The sequence below is a fragment of the Protopterus annectens genome, chromosome 3.part1 (genome assembly GCF_019279795.1).
Source record: "Protopterus annectens isolate FY-2018-M chromosome 3.part1, PAN1.0, whole genome shotgun sequence".
NCBI lineage: Eukaryota > Metazoa > Chordata > Ceratodontiformes > Protopteridae > Protopterus > Protopterus annectens.
The window spans coordinates 55621127-55647007 of NC_056732.1; the positions used below are offsets into that span (position 1 = coordinate 55621127).

The 25881-nt window shown below is 36.9% G+C and overlaps 1 protein-coding gene across 1 annotated transcript in view; it reads left to right on the forward strand.

Moving 5' to 3' along the window:
* Nucleotides 1-25881, forward strand: part of LOC122797630 (neural-cadherin-like) — a 796015-nt gene that overhangs the window by 570662 nt on the left and 199472 nt on the right. Inside the window, exon 23 of the mRNA XM_044066174.1 lies at nt 23317-23531. Coding sequence (XP_043922109.1) covers nt 23317-23531 — 215 coding nt within the window. The remainder of the gene's footprint in view (nt 1-23316; nt 23532-25881) is intronic.

Here is a 25881-nt window from a genome sequence, read left to right on the forward strand (position 1 = left end):
GAAACAATGGGGGATATATGTTTGTCTCTGAAATATGCAACAAAGTCTAGAAGATTTAGGAACTTCTCTTGGAATTGTCTAAATAGGTATTTCTATACCCCAAGTAGACACTAAAGAATTCTTCCTCAGGTAGTCAGCAAATATTGGAAGTGTGATGGGGAAGAAAGATGTAATTGGGAAAAGATTTTCTGGAAGTATAATGAGTTGGCAGACTTTAAAGATTCCCTGCAGACTACTGTGTCAGAGATACTGGGTGAGCAAATTGGGTTAACTAAGGAAATTATTTTTTTTTGAGATATGATACAGCATCGGAAAAGCCTAGACATGGGAAGACTTTGCTGAGTCTAATTACGGTGGCTGCTAAAAAGCAGTTACTAGAAAATGGAAAACAAAGTCTAAACCAAGTTTATTAGAAGCAGTGAATATAGTAACAGATAAAACAACTGGAACTGGAATCTTTAGAAAAGGGTAGGTTCAAATTACATAGAAAAAAATGGGAATTGTGGGATCAACATATGCAGAGGAGGAACAAGGTTTAAAAGAAGGCAGGATTTGAATGAACTATGTAATGTTTGACCCACTTTTGGGTTGTGTTTTCTCTGAGGAGGTATCGAATGTTGAGCCTGATGATTGGGTATGTTTAAGAATTTCCTTAAAGAATTTGACAATGACTTGTACAAGCTGAAACATTTGCAATGGCAGCACTTCCATATGGAGGCCTGCCTTCATCATAAAGTCATACCCAGGGGCCTGCGGATTCTTGAAGCAATGGCAAATACTTAATGTTGAATTACGTTTTAATTATATGAGGCTCCTCAATGAGTTCTTTGCTCCGCATGAAAAAGAATTGACTGTGAAACTAGAGAAGCTGCAAACTGAACTGTTTACCAAGTATACCTATTCTCTGTATTTGGCTGAAATTGATAATGTGTTCTTGAATGCTCTAGCCTATGATGACAGGCAACAGATGATTAACAAAGGAAACTAGCCAGAGACTTGGCAAATTTTAAGAAAGGTAATATTTTTGTGCGGCCTCATGGATTCGAACGGATGTCTGATGTGCCTGCTGATCAAATCTGACCCTCCAGGGCTGAACAGTTACATCTACCTATATCTGGGGCTGAACAGCTGCAACAATCATCTATTTCTAGTCAGCAGCCTGCTTTGTCATCTGTTACTATAGCTGACACATCGGCTTCTAGCTCGGTTTCTGGGGCTTTGAATACCGATGTTGCAACTGTTAATATTCCATCTCAGCCATATGTTTTTGCAGGAGCAAGACCTAAAGAATTGAATTCTACATCATCTGATAATGTTCTTTTAAATTTCCCGGCCCCCTTCAAGCTACCACATATGGAGAGCAGGAGTCGGAATTACAGCTTTGGGCGGAAGAAATGGAAACCGTCCCAAGAGAACGAGTGTTTAATAGAAGAGAGAACAAGGAAGAGACCTCTTCATTAATTTATAACTTATTTTCAGTTTGCCTTACATCTGAGCAAGTAAGTGTCCTTAATAGAGGGCTCAGCTTTGTTCCCTCCCAGCCTGTACATATTGAAGGTATGTTGCTTGACATTAAATTATTTATGCAGAATGTAGCTTTCAAGCTTATGTTTGGGGAACATTCTACTGCTTTTGCTGTACATAAACGAGCAAGTACTTTTGTACCACAGCTACCTCCTGTTCTTGGGACATTTTACAAAACTGTTGAGAAAGAACTTTTTAACACTGATATGAGTAAAAGTAATTTTTATAATATGACACATGCTGAGTTTAAAGCTTTACATGAATTACAGACTAATGAAGCATTGATCATTCGTCCAGCTGATAAAGGGGGATCTATTGTGGTTCATGATGCCGTGAAATATGATTTATACATGGCTAGAATGCTTGAAGATGTTTCCACATATGAACCTGTTACTGAAAATCATTTATGCTGTATTATTAATAATATACATAGCTACATAGCTGTTTATATGAAATGTTAATGGAACAAACCCTTGATAAAGCATTATATGATTTCATGTTAGTACTTGAGCCCATGATACCAGTTATACATGGCCTGCCAAAGGTTCATAAATCTCTTCTAGACCCACCCTATCACCAATTGTTTCAGTTAGGGGATGGGATACAGAATTTATTTCTCTCTATGTAGAGGGACAGTTAAAAATACCATTAAGTAAGGTGATGGCCGTTTTAAAAGACACTGAACATTTCCTGAGTAGTCTAGGTGAATATTCTAGGAGTCATGGCCCCTTTCTTGAAAATATTTTTCTTATTAGTATTGACATACAGATGCTGTTAACTATAATACCCCATGACTTTGGGATAGCGTCTCTAAAAAATGTTTTAAGAGAGAATACTGACTATTCATTGGAAATAGAATGCATAGCTACTTTAATGGAGCTCGTATTGCAACATAATGTCTTTTTATATGACAAGGTAGTCTACAGGCAGAAGGGGGGAGTGGCCATGGGGACTCCATGTGCTAACAGTTATGCCAACTTAGTATTGGATGACTGGGAGCGCATGGCAGTCCTATTTGGACATGAATTTTCTCTGAATCTTCTGTACTATAAACGTTTTGTGGACGACATTTTTGTCTTGTGGCATTGGACAGAATTAGACCTTAAGAGATTTGTGCAATGTCTTGAGTCCACTAGTACCTGTTTTAGATTTGTTTTTAATTATTCTTGTACATGTATTGACTTTCTTAGATATAAAGATTTCTCTAGTAGATGGTGCTTTATCTAGTTCCCTACATAGGAAAGTATGCAGGAAGAATGCACTTTTGCACTTTAGCAGTATGCATCCACAGTACATTTTTAGGAATATTGCCAAAGGGCAATATCTGCGTATGTCATGTTTGCATACAAATGATGAGCAATGTAATGAAGCAATGCTTAACTTGAAAGATGAGTTATTAGTCAGAGGCTATAATGAGCAATCACTGGATAAGTCCTTTATTACTGTAGCTGTTATGCTCCATGACAATAAAAATTATTTCCATCATACCTACACTTTATAAGTAGTAACAAACACAAACCAAGAAACTGAGAAACGGATCCAAGCAGTGTAGAAAGACAAAACTCAATTCCGGCAGTAACAGGGCAGTCTTTCTATTCAGTGAAGCGCTTTTCGTCTGCATACATATGCAGACTTCTTCGGACAATGAAACACTTACAACTACAGGACTTAAATAATGCTATGCTCATCAGTAATGACCTAATAACCAATCACATAGAAGCAACCTAATTTAAACTTTTAAAATTGGTTAATCTCACTAATAAACTTAAAATCTGAAAATAATTCAGATGAAGCAACCTTACTAAATTACATAAGTTAAAACCTAATCTTCAAACCATACTAAGCTAAACAAAAGTTACCAATACTAACAATAAATGCACAATATTAATAAAAAAATATATATATATTAATATTGTCATAAAAACAGTGATATTAAACCGTAAATGCAACTAAACAGGACATATAGGTGAATTATCTAGACAAATTTTTGAGTTTTAAAAGGCTGCTAATAGAGCAGCTGTCATTCAATCCTGGTATCACATATGCATTTAGTCTGATTTGCCAACGTAGTTCTGAAGCTTCCAGCAATAAGTGTGTAGGGGCCCCCCTCTTATTCTCAATTATCTGGTCTATCACCATGAATCTAAAGTAGTGATCATTGTGCTGGGTGATGTGTTTGGCAAGTGCGTTTTCTGGTTTACCTTTACTAATGGCATATTGGTGTTCGTAAATACGCTCTTTTAGTTTACGCTCTGTCTTGCCAACATAAAATCCTGCACATTTTTGGCATTGGGCTAAGTAGACTACCATCCTAGAATTACAGGTACATCTACAATGTAGATCAAAACTAATGTTGTTAATTATGAATCTATTAGATTCATAAATATGTCTGCGCTGATTACAATTTTGACATTTGAACATACCCGGCGTTCGTGTAAAGTTACCTTCAGGTTGTTCTAACAGTGCTTTCAAGTTTTTACCTCTCCTGAAGGTAACACCAGGCTTGTCACCCACCTTACCCAACACTACACTATTGGAACGAAAAATGTTCCAATTCTTGTTGATAATATCCAAAATTAGATGACTATTATTACAATATGTCAGAATTAATCTGTTTTTAAAGCAAACGTCTAATTCTGGACGTTCAACTTGCAAGGGTTCTACAGTATTACAAATCTCAAAATGTGGAACAATTTTGAGAATAGGTTGATAAGTGCCATTCCGTCTCTTATTGGTCACCTCCTTTACCAAGCTTTCAAGTAATCTAGATGGATACCCTCTATGTATAAACATATTCTTTAGTTTCTCACATTCGTCCATGAAGTCATCCTCCAAACTTACCATCCGGGCTGCTCTAACAAGTTGCCCTTTAACTACTGACTTTTTTTGGTGGTAAGGGTGGCAACTGCTAAAATGGAGGAAAGAATTAGAGTGTGTGGGCTTCCTATATATGGTAGCAACATAACTATTCAACTCCTCATTTTTTGCTAACCAAATATCCAAGTATGCAATAGCATCTACCCCAAAGTTGGAGGTAAAAGATAAAAAGTCAGTAGACATATTGAACAAATCCAAAATATATTTACTGTCATCTTCACTACCCTCTAATAGTATAAAATGTCATCCAGGTACCGGGTATAGTACCTGATCTTAGACATAAGGACTTTGTTACTCAAAACTTTCTCCTTTTCCCAATGTGCCATGGCGATGTTGGCCAGACTGGCCCCACAAGGTGACCCCATGGCCACACCTGTTTTCTGAAGATAAAAATTCTCACCAAGCATGAAATAGTTATTGAATAAAATCATGTCTAGAAGTTCAACCACCAGTGAGATTTCATCAGATGGGGCACCTTTGTTGTTAAGAAAAAAGGCCACCCACTCAGTCGCGGTTTCTAGGGGGATGCAAGTGTACAAATCCTTGACATCTATTGTCAAGAAGTTGTAGTTGTTGTTAAATATACACTCCCCTATTTTAGCTAGAAAAGACCACGAATCTTTGCAAATTTGTTCTTCATCCTGCAAGTATTTCTGTAAGATAGTATCAACCAGTTTGGCACATGGGTAAGTTGGAGAACCTCTTCCATCGACTAATGGTCGCATGGGAGGGTTTGAGAGATCCTTGTGGATCTTTGGGATCCCAAAGAGGCAAGGAAATCTCGGAAATAAGGTAGTAAGATATTTGTGTTGTTCTTGATCTAATCTACCTTCAAAGAGCATTTCATCTAAATTATTTGGGATTTTACGGTAAGCATTACTGACTTCAGACCTAGAACTTACAGAATATGCCTCATTAGCAAGTAAATCTAACATTCTATCATAGTAATCAACTTTGTCGAATACTACAACTCCCCGCCCTTATCGGGTTTACAAATCGTAAGCTATGTAGCTTCACAAATTCAAGCAGTAACTTTTCTTCCTTCCATATGTCGTTAGTTCCGACATGAAACTTCCTATCCCTTAAGTCAAATTCACACATATTTTCAAAACAGTGAATTAATGGGTGTAGCGGAGGATTAAACAGACTGGGAACCCTAATGGAATTACCATGTGCATTATTACTATGTACATTGTTACTTTCAATGTTGTGGTCAAACATCAAGTTGAAATTCAACTTGCGAGTAAACAATTTAATGTCTATAATAGTCCCCACTAAGTTCATCTTTTGCTGAGGGACATATGTATGTCCTTTTGACAAAAAGTCAGCTAGTTCTTCCGGTATAGGCACAGAGGAAAAATTGTAGATGTTAAAGTCTCCTATTTGATTTGTAGAGATAACTGGTCTCGGATTCTGGTCGACAAATGTATAGTGGCTCCTATCTAAAGCATTCTCTGGGCTTGTGACTGGAAAAGAAAACAAGTTCGTAAAGGGATGAGCATAAGTTGTACCATTGTCAGCATACGCAAGGCCTGTCTCAAGATTAGGAGAAAGGACATTGTTGCTGACAGAACTGATGGTTACAGTCTCTGTTGGTTGCGTTTCTGTTGGTATCCCTTGTTTAATGACTTGTAATTGTTCCTTTTCTTTGGGATAGCGCCTTCGTGACTGGCATGGTGAAAAACCTGCTGCTGATCAATATGCGAGGAGGTAATGTTATTATTAGACTGTAACCTCCGGTTTTGAAGCCTCTCGCTTCTCCTCACAACTTGTTCAGGTTGTGTGTCTTCAAAAATGTCCAAGGCTCCAATGTTATTGTCAGTAGTTGCCCTAAGAACTGGACCTGTAGGGCAATTATCATTAATGATATTAAATTGCCAAACTTGCGAAGGTGCAGGGGGAGGATACGCCACCCCTTGTTCGTAAGCTTTAAGGTCACGCTCTAGTTTTTTAATTTTGTTTTGCTTCAGTTTATTCAGGTACTGGTCGATGCTGCTAAAGCATCTGCTATAGTCATATTTGTACCTTGGAAATTCCTCATGTGTATTAATAAAATTGTCCAACTCTGTTATTTCGGAAGTTAATTGCACCACCCAAATTGAGTAGTGTTTAATCATTTTACAGCCTTGTATCCGCTGTAAAAGTAAAAGACTATCCTGTTACTGCCGGAATTGAGTTTTGTCTTTCTACACTGCTTGGATCCGTTTCTCAGTTTCTTGGTTTGTGTTTGTTACTACTTTTGGAGTTTTATGGCAACCAGATCGCTTAGCAGTGATGATTTTTCACCCAATGCTGTTCCAGCATTATTTAGGAGCTGCAATAGTGCCTTACCGGCACCAGCTACATCTCCCACGGCAGCCCAGGACAGTTTGTTCAATTCTTTATTCAATAGAATGGACTCGCTTTGTGCGAGATTGGAGAAACTTGATAGCCAACAACAAGAGATGAAAAATCTCATTCTTCCTTCGCTAAGCAACCTTAAAACCTTTCCAGCTGAACAAACGCCAGGGGGCGTTGTACAACCTCAAGAGATTAACGTCCCACTTTCTTTAACAAACGGACGTGATGTGTCGGACGTCCGTGACTTAATAAGTGATCTGCCTTCCACTTACAATGGTTTGCCTCTTACAACTACTGTAGCCCCTCTCCCTCGGCCTGGAACGAACTTTATCGCCAATTGTGGGTTAAATCCAACATCAGGGGAGCGTCTACTGGGTTTGGCCGCACACAGTGACATTCAGAGCCATCCAACTTTGCAACAACCTAATGAGAATGCCAACGCTCAGTCCACCAGGCATTTTTCCAACGGAGCTCCAATTTTAGGTAATTGGTTAACAGAAGACTGTGTTTTTAAGACACAGGGACGGTACAGCGGATACAAGGCTTAATAACCATGTTGACCATCAAGAGGTAAACAATAATTTACTATCTGACAAACTGAAACTTTTTGATAGACTACTACTTAAAATTAAAAAGTTAAAATTGGAAATTTCCTATTTTAAGGAATGTATTGAATGCAAGGTGATACCAAAGGGCCTGAGACATTTCCAATACCCAACTGGCTTAGCTCCTAATTCTGATTTCCATAAAGACTTGGTTAATCTGTTCGACCAGCATGGGTTCGAACTATTACATTTAATGATCAAACACTACTCAATTTGGGTGGTGCAATTAACTTCCGAAATTACAGAGTTGGACAATTTTATTAATACACATGAGGAATTTCCAAGGTACAAATATGACTATAGCAGATGCTTTAGCAGCATCGACCAGTACCTGAATAAACTGAAGCAAAACAAAATTAAAAAACTAGAGCGTGACCTTAAAGCTTACGAACAAGGGGTGGCGTATCCTCCCCCTGCACCTTCGCAAGTTTGGCAATTTAATATCATTAATGATAATTGCCCTACAGGTCCAGTTCTTAGGGCAACTACTGACAATAACATTGGAGCCTTGGACATTTTTGAAGACACACAACCTGAACAAGTTGTGAGGAGAAGCAAGAGGCTTCAAAACCGGAGGTTACAGTCTAATAATAACATTACCTCCTCGCATATTGATCAGCAGCAGGTTTTTCACCATGCCAGTCACGAAGGCGCTATCCCAAAGAAAAGGAACAATTACAAGTCATTAAACAAGGGATACCAACAGAAACGCAACCAACAGAGACTGTAACCATCAGTTCTGTCAGCAACAATGTCCTTTCTCCTAATCTTGAGACAGGCCTTGTGTATGCTGACAATGGTACAACTTGCGTTCATCCCTTTACGAACTTGTTTTCTTTTCCAGTCACAAGCCCAGAGAATGCTTTAGATAGGAGCCACTATACATTTGTCGACCAGAATCCGAGACCAGTTATCTCTACAAATCAAATAGGAGACTTTAACATCTACAATTTTTCCTCTGTGCCTATACCGGAAGAACTAGCTGACTTTTTGTCAAAAGGACATACATATGTCCCTCAGCAAAAGATGGACTTAGTGGGGACTATTATAGACATTAAATTGTTTACTCGCAAGTTGAATTTCAACTTGATGTTTGACCACAACATTGAAAGTAACAATGTACATAGTAATAATGCACATGGTAATTCCATTAGGGTTCCCAGTCTGTTTAATCCTCCGCTACACCCATTATTTCACTGTTTTGAAAATATGTGTGAATTTGACTTAAGGGATAGGAAGTTTCATGTCGGAACTAACGACATATGGAAGGAAGAAAAGTTACTGCTTGAATTTGTGAAGCTACATAGCTTACGCATTTGTAAACCCGATAAGGGCGGGGGAGTTGTAGTATTCGACAAAGTTGATTACTATGATAGAATGTTAGATTTACTTGCTAATGAGGCATATTCTGTAACTTCTAGGTCTGAAGTCAGTAATGCTTACCGTAAAATCCCAAATAATTTAGATGAAATGCTCTTTGAAGGTAGATTAGATCAAGAACAACACAAATATCTTACTACCTTATTTCCGAGATTTCCTTGCCTCTTTGGGATCCCAAAGATCCACAAGGATCTCTCAAACCCTCCCATGCGACCATTAGTCGATGGAAGAGGTTCTCCAACTTACCCATGTGCCAAACTGGTTGATACTATCTTACAGAAATACTTGCAGGATGAAGAACAAATTTGCAAAGATTCGTGGTCTTTTCTAGCTAAAATAGGGGAGTGTATATTTAACAACAACTACAACTTCTTGACAATAGATGTCAAGGATTTGTACACTTGCATCCCCCTAGAAACCGCGACTGAGTGGGTGGCCTTTTTTCTTAACAACAAAGGTGCCCCATCTGATGAAATCTCACTGGTGGTTGAACTTCTAGACATGATTTTATTCAATAACTATTTCATGCTTGGTGAGAATTTTTATCTTCAGAAAACAGGTGTGGCCATGGGGTCACCTTGTGGGGCCAGTCTGGCCAACATCGTCATGGCACATTGGGAAAAGGAGAAAGTATTGAGTAACCAAGTCCTTATGTCTAAGATCAGGTACTATACTCGGTACCTGGATGACATTTTTATACTATTAGAGGGTAGTGAAGATGACAGTAAATATATTTTGGATTTGTTCAATATGTCTACTGACTTTTTATCTTTTACCTCCAACTTTGGGGTAGATGCTATTGCATACTTGGATATTTGGTTAGCAAAAAATGAGGAGTTGAATAGTTATGTTGCTACCATATATAGGAAGCCTACACACTCTAATTCTTTCCTCCATTTTAGTAGTTGCCACCCTAACCACCAAAAAAAGTCAGTAGTTAAAGGGCAACTTGTTAGAGCAGCCCGGATGGTAAGTTTGGAGGATGACTTCATGGACGAATGTGAGAAACTAAAGAATATGTTTATACATAGAGGGTATCCATCTAGATTACTTGAAAGCTTGGTAAAGGAGGTGACCAATAAGAGACGGAATGGCACTTATCAACCTATTCTCAAAATTGTTCCACATTCTGAGATTTGTAATACTGTAGAACCCTTGCAAGTTGAACGTCCAGAATTAGACGTTTGCTTTAAAAACAGATTAATTCTGACATATTGTAATAATAGTCATCTTATTTTGGATATTATCAACAAGAATTGGAACATTTTTCGTTCCAATAGTGTAGTGTTGGGTAAGGTGGGTGACAAGCCTGGTGTTACCTTCAGGAGAGGTAAAAACTTGAAAGCACTGTTAGAACAACCTGAAGGTAACTTTACACGAACGCCGGGTATGTTCAAATGTCAAAATTGTAATCAGTGCAGACATATTTATGAATCTAATAGATTCATAATTAAAAACATTAGTTTTGATCTACATTGTAGATGTACCTGTAATTCTAGGATGGTAGTCTACTTAGCCCAATGCCAAAAATGTGCAGGATTTTATGTTGGCAAGACAGAGCGTAAACTAAAAGAGCGTATTTACGAACACCAATACGCCATTAGTAAAGGTAAACCAGAAAACGCACTTGCCAAACACATTACTCAGCACAATGATCACTACTTTAGATTCATGGTGATAGACCAGATAATTGAGAATAAGAGGGGGGCCCCTACACACTTATTGCTGGAAGCTTCAGAACTACGTTGGCAAATCAGACTAAATGCATATGTGATACCAGGATTGAATGACAGCTGCTCTATTAGCAGCCTTTTAAAACTCAAAAATTTGTCTAGATAATTCACCTATATGTCCTGTTTAGTTGCATTTACGGTTTAATATCACTGTTTTTATGACAATATTAATATATATATATTTTTTTATTAATATTGTGCATTTATTGTTAGTATTGGTAACTTTTGTTTAGCTTAGTATGGTTTGAAGATTAGGTTTTAACTTATGTAATTTAGTAAGGTTGCTTCATCTGAATTATTTTCAGATTTTAAGTTTATTAGTGAGATTAACCAATTTTAAAAGTTTAAATTAGGTTGCTTCTATGTGATTGGTTATTAGGTCATTACTGATGAGCATAGCATTATTTAAGTCCTTTAGTTGTAAGTGTTTCATTGTCCGAAGAAGTCTGCATATGTATGCAGACGAAAAGCGCTTCACTGAATAAAAAGACTGTCCTGTTACTGCCGGAATTGAGTTTTGTCTTTCTACACTGCTTGGATACCTACACTTCATATAAGGGTAATGTACAGGATGTTGCATCTACCGATGTCAGATTGTCTTTGATGTATGGCAATAGCATTCAACAAGTATGTGAAGTTGTAAAGAAGTTTTGGCCAGTTTTGCTTTCTGATGACAAGGTAAAGGATGTTGTAGCTTCTAAACCAAGTTATACATTCAGAAATAATTCTTTGAAGTGACAGCTATGCTGCAAAACAGCTCGTGTTCCTTTACCTTTATCTGATCACCAGGGGACATATGCATGCAGGCATTGTAAAGCTTGCATATACATTGGCACTGAGCAGGAATTTAAACACATGAATTTGTTAAATGCCCTAGCCAAGCATATTTCAGTGGCTGCTGGTCATTGTTTTTGTATTTTATGTTCTGCAAATTGTGCACGTTAATAAACGGAAAGGAGATTTTAATGTTAAGTTGGAGAATGTGGAAACAAAATGGATACTGAGGCTGCAGGCAGATAAGCTGCCAGGTTTGAATATAACTGTACCTTTAAAACCTGCCTTGAAAAAACAGAGTATACATCAGTAATTTCTATTTATCTTAATTGATTAATTGACTAATGCTACTTATATATTTGTACACCTGCAATGTTTCTTTGTGGATCTGATGAAGCACTACGTGTGAAAGCACTTATCTTGAGGAATAAAGTTTTTATCTGGTTTCTTACATTGGCCGTGGTGGAAGCTTTGTTATTTTTTGGTAATGTTTGACAATGACTGAATAGATTATAAGTGATGTATAATATTTACAACTAAAATTATCAATATCTGTAAATGTTATTTTAATTGAAAATAAAAAAAATATTTGAGAAAAAAATAAAATTATCAATATGGTTTGTGATGTATAATGTTTGCAACTAAAATGATATAAATATAGTTTGTTTTCATTTATATAAATGTAAGATTGCCTATGTCATATTTGATAATTTAATAAAGATGTTTCTTGAAAAAAATATTCTTCAGGAAACAGAAACCGACCTGTACTTGTAAGACTTACATTTCCATAGCTTGGTGTCAAAGGAAGGGAAGACCCACTTACTTTTGTAAGCTTAACTTTTCACATACTTTGCCAGAGGAATTTGTCTCCACATGCGTGACACACCACATACACAGGGAAATCTGTATTTTTTCTTGTCAAGCACTACCCACAATCTGAAATAGGCAATCACCTAGTTGAAAGGATTACCATTACCACCTGCCATTCATTAATGATTTTGGTTGTCCTCTCCTCTCAGGGAGTGAGGCATGAAACTTCTCCCAAAAGTCACTAAGTCAAGAGGACTAAGATTATTAGCTACTTCCTGTGGTACAGGGTTTGACTCCCTTGCCCTTCATTTCCCTACTATGTGACCTTGAGCAGGTCAGTAAAGTAACCACTACTTTGGGGGATGTGGGAATTTGGGCTAGGCTCCTTAATGGTGTCCTAACTGCATGCTTAGTAACTACCTATGAACTTATAAAAATGGCAAATATCTTGATATTTTACAAGAAAATACTTTCTGAATTTTCTCTAAATGTCACAGAAAGCTGTGCTACTGCATTTAAATCATGTTATTATCATATAAAGTTGTATAAACAGCCAACGTTGAACATCAGAGTCCTCGTTTTGTTTATAAGATGAAACTAATTATATTTCATTTATGATGGTATGGCTTGTCCTGCACAGTCGAAAGTTTCAGTAAGACCATCCCACTTTGGGCCTCTAAAAAGATGGCACTGTTACAGCTGACCACATATTTTATGTTATAGTGATCCACTTGTAAGTGGTATTTTCTGTAACTGCTGCTATCTTAAAGAAAGCATTGTTGGTCTTACAGAAGTGCTGATGTGTCACGCACACGGACGATCAAGTTAGTGTGATGCAGTATAACAAATCGGGGGTAGCAATGCAAGAAAAGTGTGGGAGTTTAATGTATTAAGACACTGTGCTTTAGTTTAAAAAAAATTCATAAGACAAACAGATGCTTGCACTTTTTTGTACTGTGCTTATAAAGTACTTTTGAGCAAAAATAGAAAAAGAGCAAGCACATTAGAACATTTCTCCAACATTCAGGATAACAAAAACATCATATTCCTATTGCTATAGATACTGATGAATAGCAAAACAAGCTCTCTGAAGTGCTGAATAACAGCTCTTGGACTGCATTTGTAGCTTTGACACCTCATGAAGAGTCTGGGGGAGGGTATGCAGTACTCAGAGGACTGAAAAATGACAGTCATAAGAGAAGCCTGCTGTTTAGCTACTTTCTTTGGCTGGAGCTGTATACCTGCTGGCAATAGCTAAAAGCAGGTTCTCAGACAATTGTATATGATGCTCATTCAGGAATAAAATGCAACCATTCCTGCTACAAAAGATGTGTAAGATGCCCTTGACTTACACTGCTGCCACTTTATCTCAACAACTCATATAAAGAGAATTTGCAACAGATTCTGGGAATGGGACAAGAAAGCACTAAAACCAGATCACATTAATATGGCAGGCCTCTTGCTGGTCATTTTGTGGAAAAGCATATTCCAATTTTGTAAGAAGCAACTACAGTGATTTTGAAAGCTATTACATGATAGAACAAAATCCATAAAAGGGAAGTCACCCCTGATCATTATTAGTAAAAAATTACGAGCACTCATAAAATCAACTAAGGCCAATTTTGAGAGAAAAATTGCCATGGATTCAAAGGACAATCATAAGGCCTTTTTCAGCTATGTTAGGAACTTGGGTGGAAACTCCCAGATATGCTCAGAATTAGTCCAAAATGATACAAAAATCACTGAACCCACAGACATTGCCAACATACTGGCAGACAGGTTCAGTGCAAACTTCACCCCTCTCCCCTAAAGGAGAGATAACTATCCCAGCCGAGTGTAGCCTCCCGGACATCTCAAATGCGCAGGTGAAAGCTGCTCTCTCTAAAGCTAAAAACACAGCATCAATGGGACCGGATGGTGTCCCCGGCTGTGTGCTACATGAGCTAAATGAGGAATTAACCCCGCACATAAGGCAGCTGTTTAATCTCAGCCTTACCACAGGATACGTGCCCAAGGAGTGGCGACGGCAACTGTGGTCCCACTCCACAAAGGCGGCACCTCTACGGACCCTGGTAATTACCGCCCCATAAGCTTAACAAGTCTAGTCTGCAAAGCTATGGAGAGGATCATAATGGAGCTCATAAACAAAGATATAGGGGACTTGCAGACATTGGACCCAACCCAGTTTGGCTTTGTCAAGAGAAGATCATGCCTTTTGAACTTGGTCGACTTCTTCGAAACAGTCACCAAGGCCATTGATGAGGGAAAGGCAGTCCATACAGCCTACCTTGACCTTGCAAAGGCTTCGACACAATACCCCACTCGGGTATTGTAGAAAAACTTACCAGCTTAAATGTAAACCCATATGTCACAAGATGGGTTGCAAACTGGCTTAAGGACAGAACCCACAGGGTTAGAGTTGCTGGCGCTGTGTCAGACTCCAAGCCGGTCACAAGTGGTGTCCCACAGGGCTCGGTCCTTGGCCCCCTATTGTTTGGCATCTACTTCTCAGAAGTACAGGCCAGCATGGGAGGACTTTGGCTGACAAAGTTTGCAGACGACTGCAAACTGGGCGCCATAGTGGAAAGTGCATCGGACACGGATATCCTTCAGAAGGGACTCACGGAAACAGATAGCTGGTGCCAGAGCCATGGCCTGAAGTTAAACGCCAAAAAATGTATAGTCATACCCTTCGGGAAAAACAAGGTAACCCCAAGCTACCATATAAGTGGCAATCCACTAAGCACAGAAGAGGTTATCAGGGACCTGGGGACCCAGGTTGACAGTGGCCTTTCTTTTGACACTCACATTGCTAAAGTGGTTAGAAAGACCTTCTACATTGCCCACCTGATCATGAACGGATTCACATCCAGATCTAGTGAGGTCATTGTTCCCCTGCACTCTTCACTTATCAGACCAATGATCGAGTACAATGCCCCATTCGGGATGTATCTCACCCGACATCTGCAGCAATTGGAGAGACCCCAAAAGTTCCTCACCAAAAGGATAAAGGGACTCCAAAATCTGTCATATGCTGCCAGATTGAAGAAACTCCAGCTCTATTCAGTCGCATAGCGTCTGCTCAGAGGTGACATGTGCCTGACATACAAGGCCATGTCCAACCCGAATTAATGGACATGCTCCACCTCAAAAATCCAAATCCACCAAAACCACTAGAGCAAGCGACTTAAACCTTAGCACGGATATAAATAGGACGTGCTGGAGGGATAGATTTATCACTCAGAGACTCCCTATGCTGTGGAATAAAATCCCGGTCCATGTGAGGCAGAGCACCTCGCTGACTCTGTTCAAGAGAAATCTAGACCTGTGGATGGGAGATCGTAGGTTTACCCCGGGAATCATCTCTGTGTCACTGCTGGACAGAGGCACAACAAACTAATGGGCACAGTATTTTTTCATATAAGGGGTGGCGTAAGCCACAAAAATTTGGGCTAGGCTTATAAATGCCTTAGGGCAGATAGCCTAGTATAAACCTATGAACCTATGAACCTATGATGCAGGAAAATAACGAAGAAAACAAAGATGCAATGAAAAAAACAATATTTTTGAGTTCCAGGGTGTTTTCCTTTATAGGTTTATGTGGCTAAAAGTAAAGAAGTTCTGGCAATTATAAGCAACTAGTTGAAATTATTTATTAAAATACAATAGTGAACCAAGGGATCACACAGTGTGTTAATCCTGCAAGTGTTGTTAAGCGTTAATAGTAAAATTGTAATATTCAGGGAGGAGATGAATATTATGATCAGAAGCAAGCATTCCTTTCACGGTAAAAGAAGGTTAATGCCAATGCCTGTCCTTGCTTCCATCATAAGGTGCATGGAAACCTTATAACGGAGCTGGAAGTACTTCATAACATTATTAACACAAGTCTGTATATGGAGAATAAAGGATAGCGTTTGGTCTAACAAGAGTCCTAGGTATTTAATCTGCTGCACCTGGACTATGTGATTGCCATGAGGGGTGAGTGATGTGAAGTAAACCACTTCACACAGTTGTGTGTTGGATCCAGATGCCCTATTTTTGGTTTTATGACCATTCACTTTCATACTTTTTTAATAGGCAGCCAATCCCATAATGTTTTGGGCTCAGTCTGCATTTCACTTTGAATTAGACCTAACAAAGGTCCTGGTTTTAGAAAAATGAATAAGATAATCAAAATAAAGTATTAAATGGTAACTGGGGAGATCATGAGATAAGTTACTGCTGAACATGAAGTGCATAGCTCTAGGACTGAACATGGGGTGAGGAACCAAGTATCACCTGAAAAGAGACAGGATTGATTACTTTGGTTATAGGATTGTGATCACATATTGGAAATGAGGAGAGATAATACCTCTTATGAGCAACCAGCTGTAAATATTGCCCGTGGGTTTAACAATAACTAGTGGTGTCATTTGGGGGAAAGATGGATGAAGGAAAGAACCCTCAGTCCTACTTTCTGAAGGGAGCTTCATGAGGAGTTTGTAAACTTCTTTAAATTTTATTTCCGTGAAAGAAAAGGTAGGTGCTGTCCAGCTGGAGGAGAGAATCCAGTGGGTGCGGCACCCATTGCTATTCTGATGATGTGAAGGGGGAAACATGTTGAGTGGCAATGGGTTTATAAAGGGATTGAGCTAATTTAAATTAGTCTCAGTGGCTCAACAGGTAGCACACTCAATCTTGGTTCAGACAGTTATGGGTTCTATTCCCACACCAGGTTGCTAGACCTCTCACACTATAGTGCAGCATAATGAAAATGTAGTCCTAAGAGTGTGGTCACTTTAGATGAAACAGTAAACTCAAGTCCATCTGTTTGAATTGGTGATAGCTCAAATGGTGGATATAAAAGATTGCACTACACCTATCAAAAATAGTAAGGGTCCTTTATTTATATACCAAAAAGAACTGTTATTTACAATATATTTACAAATGCACAGATATATAGATATACAAATATATTTGCACATATTCATAATTTTCCTTACAATCATGCTAAGTTTTCATCCCTATTAGACCCCCACTCCTTTTTCCATAACCATCACCTGATTTTTACCAAATATTGTTGCTAAAATCCATTTACTATTAAATATAACTTCATTTATTCTTCTAGTCTCTATAACCCATATGACATAAAATACCTTTGAATCTATTCTTTTAACATATTATTTAGTTTTATTTTTATATTATCTATATCTAATCATACATTTTTTATTTTGTCTACTTCTTTTATGTTTTTGAAAAAATATTTTTTACATAATTTTCCCCATAACTTGTTTACTCTTGTTCATTTCAAAAACACATGTCCAGTAGTTATTCTTCTTGACAATGTAAATATATTCTACCAGTTTTCTTTTTATATGGAATACTTCCCATTACTGGTAATTTATCTATTACCAGTCTCCATAAAAAACATCTTGACATTCTACATTCTGATTACACCTTTTGCTTCTTATTTTTATAGCTTTAATTTGTATCTGTTAGTTTTCCCATGGTTTTACATAGTAATGTTTTATTATTACATTCTTAAACCATACTTTCCTTTTCTACATCATTTATTTTCAACAAAAACTATTTTTTCTTGGTAACATTTTTTTTTTCATTTATAAACTCTTTTTCTGTTTTATTCTTTTTTGACATACCCCAAAATTTATCATACTTATATTTATATAATTTTACTACTAATCTCTCATCTTTTTCATTTATCCACTTCAACACTTTGTACAAATTTAAAGAAGCAGCATATATCACTGGGTTAATTAACCCTAAACCTCTTTAATCTTTATTTAAATACAAAACTCCCCTTTTATTGAGTTGAATCTAGAACCTCCATATAAATGAAAACATTATCTGTAATTCCTTTTCAAATACTGCTCACAACATAAATATACTTCCTAAGTATGCTATTTTCCCCATCAGTACTGAATTTATCAGTTAAGTCCTTTTTCCAGAATGATAACTTATATGCTCTCCAGAAAAAAACAGGTTTGTTTTATTTCTTCTGCTGTTTTTCCCCTTCAATTCTACTTGCATCTTTTTTTCAAAAAAAATATACCTAACACAGAAATTTCATTCATTGTAAAATATATACCTCCTGTCTTTGCTACATCACCTACACCTTTATTTTTCTCTTTATTTAAAGCCATCCCTATCACCTCTAGACACTCATTTATACAAATTATTTCTTTTATCCAGATTTTTTTTTTTTTGCAATTATAATGTCATCTGCATATGTTAACAGAACTGGAATTCTTAATCCTTCAGGTGTTATATATCCCACCTTCTTCATTTTATAATTTATTTCACATACTATCACATTCACAATTAATACAAAGAGTATACAGTTCATTGGTCATCCCTGTCTTATACCACTCTTCATATGCACCTCTTGGCTTAACCAAAAATGTACAATTTTTTTTAGTTTATTATCACTATATGCTGGCATACATACTTTCCTAACTTTCTCACTTATATTACATTATTTCATTATTATCCATAAGATTTCATGTCCAATTGTATCACATGCCTTATTAAGGTCTCCTATCATGATTTTAGCTTCTTCTTTTCTATTCATAATATCATCTATGATTTCTCTAGCATTAATAATTCTTGACAACCCTTCCCTTTTATGCGATATATATATATATATATATATATATATATATATATATATATGGGTCCCCTTCACATGATCGACTTTTCACAAAGTCTAAATTCATATGGCCAAGATCATATGATCAACTTTTGAAAAGCCGATCATGGGGAACTGCTAAACTGCTATATCCGTACAGTGCAGAATGGGAAAAATTCCCTCTTCCGCACTGCAGTGCGATCTTGGAGTGAGTATATTTAAGTTATGGGGGGATGTGGGGGCGGTGCCCCCCACAGCATTTAGGTAAGTGTTGGTTGTGTTTTTGTGTTTACTTTACATGTTCGGCTTTTCAAAAGTCGATCATATGATCTCGGCCATATGAATTTTGACTTTGTGAAAAGTCGATCATGTAAAGTAGACCCATATATATATATATATATATATATATATATATATATATATATATATATATATATATACATATCATCAGTAATATTTTAATTGTAGTTTCAAATATCTTTTGTATTATTTTCATAAAGATCTTATAGTCATTATTATTCACTGCGGTGGTGGTGCTGCGGTAGCATTGTCACCTCACAGTAAGACGTTGTCCTGTTCGATTCTCAGCTAAAGCGTCTTCTGTGTGGAGACATGCGTGAATGGGTGTACCTTCGTTGAAGGTTGTGCGTCAAAGCTGGCAACTCGGCATGTAAAAATCTACTGCCAATAATTAGCGGACTGGAGTTCCACTGTGGCGACCCCTAACTGGGAAAAGCCGAAAGACACACACACACACTATCAGTCTCTAGTTCCTTATTCCATATGAATTTAAGTATTCCATTACATATTTTTTATAGATAAAACCTTCATACAGCCATTCATTCAAAATCCTTAAAAAGTATTCTTTTTGACAATCCCTTTAATTTTTATACATTTCATACCCTATTTCATGTGTTCCCGTACCCACCTCTGTATTTACTTGTCTTAATACTTTATCTAGTTCATATAAATAAATCCTTTCCAACTTCTTATTCTATTAACCTTTGTATTTTCCATGTTTTCCTCACTACCTTCTTTTATTAAACATTTCTTGTACATAGTGTACTACACTATTCATAATCTTTTCCCGAGTTCTTTCTGATTCTCCTTTTACATTTTTTATTTCTCTCATTACACTAACATCTTTCCTTACTAATCTGCTTAAGTAATTTGATACTTCCTCTCATTTTCCTTGTAAAAATATATTTGTGTATATAACAATTCTTGTATTTTTTCTTGATTTTTCATATAATTCTTATTCTTTGTCAAAGTATTTTCTATTATTATGTTTCAAATCTTTTAATGCATCATTATATGCTGTGTAATATTTTTTCTCACATAATAATGTCACTGTAAAAAACATTTTTATATATTTTTCCTTAAAAATCATCCAGCATTCAGACCAATTTTTATAAAATGTTGCCATAGTAATATTATCTTCCCATAACTGTATTACTAATCTCTTTCCTTCTTTTCATTTATCCTTTTTATTCCTTTGCCTGTTTTTATATATTCCTTGTTTTGTTTTTTCTAGCCATATTGCAAGATGATCACAACATCCTGTTTCATCTACCACCCCTTCTCCTATAATTAAACCCTCTGCTACTATAAAATAATGTATTTCAGTTCTATACATACCCCTTTTGTACATCTATTAATTTTTGTCGCAAAGCCTCCTGTTATTATAATATTCATATTTACCGCTACATAGTCTAAATAAGCTTTCCGTTTCTTTACAATTGGTATAAGCATATAATGTTAAAATTCTATACACTTGTTCTTTCCATTTTAAATGTGCAATGGTTAATCTTCACATTTTACTCAAGTTACATCTAATATCTTTACTGAATTTCTACAAAATATGCCTATTCCAGAACAACTCTTATTTCCCAAATTCCAGATTATCTTTTTTCCTCATAATTTCTCTGTTTGTAATCTTTCATCATTTGTTTGAAATCTTCTGCCTTCTAATATAATTACATCTATACCACATGTATTATACCACACAGAAACCCTATTCTTCTTACTATATTCTTAATATTATTCACATTTACAGAAAGTACTCTAAAATTTTCACTTTCCATTTTCCTTAAATTGATGGTTTCATGAGTTCATATCTAATTATTAGGCTAGCTGCCTTAATGGCCATTCTAAGCCTAGCCAATCTCCCTCCCAAAGGTGAGAATCAAACACTGTACCTTGAGTCTGTGAGTCAAACACCTTAACCATATTACCAATCCCCAACCATTAACTTTCTATATTTTTTATCAATTTCCTTTTTTCTCTTTTGTATGTGTCCCTTTAAATTTTCTTTTTCTGTCTTTTACTCTTTTACCAATAGATGTTTTTGTTTTACTATCTCCCACTTAATGTCATCTTCATCAGTTATTTCAGAGTTTTCTTCTCTGTCATCTTTATTATGTTTTCTTATCTAATTTTTCTTCTATTTCTACTATTTTTAAAATTTATTTTCCTTATTCATTTTTATCTTCCTTTTTCTTTTTTCTTACTCTTATTTTTTTTTACAATCCATCCGTAAATGTCCAGTTTTGTCACATTTATAACATGCTATTTTTTTTTTTTTTATCATGTCCCATTTCCCACAAATATATTTTTTATCAGAGTTACTTAACAAATGTCCTTCTTTTCTGTAAAAAAAAAAAACATGTTTTGGGGTGTCCTCAGTATTTTACAACACCCCTATTCCCCTCCACATGTCTTATGATTGGTATATATTTACATTTTTGTCTTTCTGGTTTTTAACACAATATTACAATCCCATCTGCCAGTCCATAAATGCCTTTCATCATAAACTTTTGCAATGTCTAGTGCTTCTTTAGATTATGTTTTCAAATGTCCCTTCAAAGTCTTTCTGTCCACTTCTGTTCGAAATTGTATATGAATTTTCTTTCTTTCTTTCTTTCTTTTTTGTTTTTGTTTCCCTGTTAAATGCTTTTATCATATAAAGATTACATGGGTTACAGTCTTTCTTTTTTCATATTCTCCAAGAAAATTTCCCATTGAAAAGGCAGTCTGAAATGTAATGTCACAAAATGTCTCTTTGTTAATAAGAATAAATGCTGTTACCTCATGTGTTTTTTACATCCAAAGGAGATTCATACTAATGCATTTCTTTATCTTATTTCCTTTGAATCTTTACCATGCTCTTCTGTTTTTCTTTTCTTCTCCCCTTTTGCCTTCTTTTACTTTCTCTGTTTATGTTTTCTTTTCCATTTCCCCTCTATTCTTCCAGATTGTCTCTGCGTCCTCTTTTTGTATTTTCTCTATAATGTCCCCACAGGAAACATCTCCTTCATTTTCTGACTTACTGTGCACCACCATTTCTTTAAGTAAATCATCCTGCAACCCTCCTGACTGGAGGATTGTACTTATACATCCATCATTTGCAGACTCATCTCCATCAAACAGATTTCTTTGCAATATCTCCTCCGAATCCTACATGCTTTCTCCAGTCTTTCTCCTCCACTTCTCTCACCACTCAGTTATTTCATTCTCTCTGCATCTGTCTCTGTTTCTCCAGGCTGTCTCTGTGCATAGAACAGAAACAGGAAGTGTTCATGCAAAATGGGTTCCCCAATGCCCTAGTCAAATTTCCCCTAGTAGTGTAAATACAACCTTATGTCTTCCCTGAGAAGAGGCCACTAACCTAGTGGTACTAACTCAGTCCACAAATGATAAATAAAAAGTAACTAAAGCAGCAGACTGGATGGCTTGGCTTCTGAGATCCATTTGAAATAAGCATTACCAATCCAGTCAGCTAACTGGAGACTTAGAACAAATTGAATTAGGCACTACAACTTTAATTATCCAAAGGAATGTTAGGTGCAAGTTTTAAAGCATGGAGCTATACCATTTCAGTGGAATTAGTGTCATTGGAAGAAGATGTAATCAAGGTATGTCATTCTCACTAGGTGGCCAAAATTCAAGCTAAGTCCACTCTCTGGCAAAACAGCATGACCCAAAAAAACATCCACAAGAGAGGGCACAAAAGAAAGGGCTGCTGTTGTACAAACAGAACTTTCATAGTTTTTGCATAATTCCTGACAGTTAAACAGAAATGTACTCTGCTGATTAGGGGGTACACAGTATCAGGGTCACAGAACAGCCAGAAGAAGGAATAAGCTTGATTGAAGTAGGCCCTTAAATCCAAAGCAGTTCCTTAACAAGCAGGTTCTCTATTAGCTGATGTTCTTGTAAAATGATACTCTGACAGAGTTTCATGATGTCTGTAAAACGTCCTGAATACCAGGTGTTGCAGTCATAATGGGGGTATTCTAATGAATCCTTGGGGAGCAAAATTTAGATAGCTACACACAGTTAATAGTATAGAATACTGCACAGAAAGTTTCATACAGAACGTTCAGGTAGTTAAATTCATGTTTATACAACAAAAGCTCATACAGTCCAGCCTACTATGTCAGGAAGAATTAAAAGTACATTTCTTGGGAAATGGTGACTACTTCAAAAATGAAAATATTGTCTTATGAAAACTAGGATGAACTAAATACATATTGATGTGATGGCATTGTTCACTTGATGTTCTTTCCATCACTTCAGTTATTTCTGTATTGCTATGTTATCAGAACACAGTGCACAATGTAATTTTAATAATTTCTTTTCTCAGGTGCAGGTGTCCTCCTCTGTTTGAAGGTCCCGAGTGCCAGCAGACAAAACACACTTTCAGAGGAGGGGGTTATGCCTGGTTTCCTCCCTTGAAGCCTTGCTTTGAGAGCCGCATCTCTTTGGAGTTTATCACTGAAGTTCCCAATGGTCTTCTCTTTTATAATGGGCCAATGACAAAAATGCAGTTTGGGGATTCTGAGGATTTTATTGCCTTAGGTAAGAAAATATTACTATGTAAAGCTTTGAGCACATTGATAGCAGCATTTTCAAGCAAGATATGTATTCCAAGTGAAGATGTACCTCTGTGAGTTAAGGAAACCAGTTGGATGAGCATGAGCAAATAAAAATGTGAGGGGGTACATTGTGGTTAGCAGTTCCATTCAGCTCATTCCACCTCATATCACCTTATTTCTCTTCTCTGAAACTGACCATCTCACATTTTCTCCAGTGTTCTACATGTATTACCACCTGCTCTTTCTGGGCATGACTCTATATGCATGGCAAGAAATTTCAACTGACATGCACTGGGCTGCCTGCCTCTACATTAGCTAAAGATTCTTCTAAGTAACATTCTCCTGCTTTTGCTGACAAACCTGCCTCAGAGCTGAATATCATCTGCAGAAGACAGATACCTTGTCTCATTCTTCTGTTGCACTGATGAACATGCTGAAAAGTCTTGTCCTATAAACGTCACCTGCATTGACTCCCATAGTAACCTTCATTTCTACCCCTTTGCTACCATTAATCTATATCATGCCATTCAACTTACGTGTTCATTCCCCAAATTAACTTGTTGCATGGCACTGTTTTCAAAGCTTTTTCTGAAATCTGGTCTTAAACTGTTTTTCCAGTTCCCTTATTTCTAAGCAAGAAAAAAATATCATGTTATCTGGCCAGATCGCCCTGCCTTAAACCTATGTTTTCCTCATGGATCTCGTCAATGAATCCACCAGAACCTCATGATTATTGCTTCTAGCAGTTTGACCTAGAATGAAGCCAGACCTTCTCCTTGTTGGTTCTTTGCTGTCTCTTTCATTACTGTTCATCTTACTAATCATATTGTGTAGCTGTTTGCATAGAAACTGATAGAATCATAGAAGTGGAAGGATAATATTAGCTCTTACTTGGGACTTGAACCCAAGACCTCCAGCATGTCATATTAGTGTCACTGCTTGCTGGATCAACAAAAGCCTTTGGACAAATATTTTTTGTGTTTTCCCATAAGAACTTTACTTGTTAAGCTAAGAAACCCCAGTATGGTGATCAAGACCAAATATTCACATACATACCTCTCCACCTCTTAGTGCAACAAATCTGGACAAAGCCAAAAATAATGGAGGGAAAAATGTCCAAAAATAGGGACAATTTTTAAATATTACTCCTATAAACTTAGAAATTTTATGGGATAACAGCGTTTGTATTAGCATGCATTTCTGAAAGGTATGAAGTCTGAAACTCAAAGTTCTGTCATTATATAGTGACTTTAATCCTCAATGATTTTTCAGAAAACCTCAAATTTTATAAGGAGCTGACCAAAAATATGAGGTAAAAATCTGGACATTATGCAAAAATCTGGACACTTGAGAGGTACTCATACATACATACACACAGACAAATACACAGAAAGCCCTCTGCATGGACACTGTCTTTGGTTCGAGTTCCAAATGAGAATCTTATCCACTTGTATGTATGGCTCTAACAAACCAAAACCCACAAGAACAATAAGATCTTTTAGATGATTGTATTTGTCAACACAAACACTTCCAACTCCAGTGAAAGCAAGCACAGTAGTACAAAGGTTAATGTTGTCACCTCACAGTAAGAAGTCCTCCAGTTTGATTCTCAGCTGGGGTGCCTTCTGTGCAGAGTTTGCATGTGCTCCCTGTGTGCACATGGGGTTCCTCCGGGTACTCCAGTTTCCTCCGCATTCCAAAGACTTGCATCTGGAGTGTTCCTCCCCGAGCCTCTGCTGAAAATAGGCTCTGTCCTAGTCTGACTTTCCCAATCAACAAATATTAAATAAATAAATATATATTTCCAAAGCAGAAGTGGTTATAATTCAACAAGCTCTCTAGCCTGTGGGTGCAGAGGGTTAAAATGCTGTGCACCTCTATTTCTTTACACCTGCAGTTTCTGCTTAAGTATAAATAGGTTTAGCACACTGGGGCCCACTATACAAAGAAAGTGAAGTTGGGCTGACTGCTCTGTTCTGCAGAATGGGAATGATGTTTGCTCTTGGCTGCCATCTGCAGGGCACAGGTTGGCAGTACTACTGTATGAGCACTGCTCAAGGGAGTGTTGTAGACCTATAGTGTGAGTATACCCCAAAGCCTTAAGATGCACATATAATGTGAATAATGGGTAATGAAAACAAATGGACAAGGAAAAGTGCCAAATACTTGAAGCTTCACTTGCCTATCAATATTCTGTCCATGCTTTTTGACTAGGGTTGCCAGCTGTCCGTTTTTTGACCGGAATGTCCGGTTTTCTAACAAATTGTCCAGTTATAAATTTCATTCAAAATCGGACATGTGAAGTCCGGGTGTTGAATGAGCCAAAATAAACA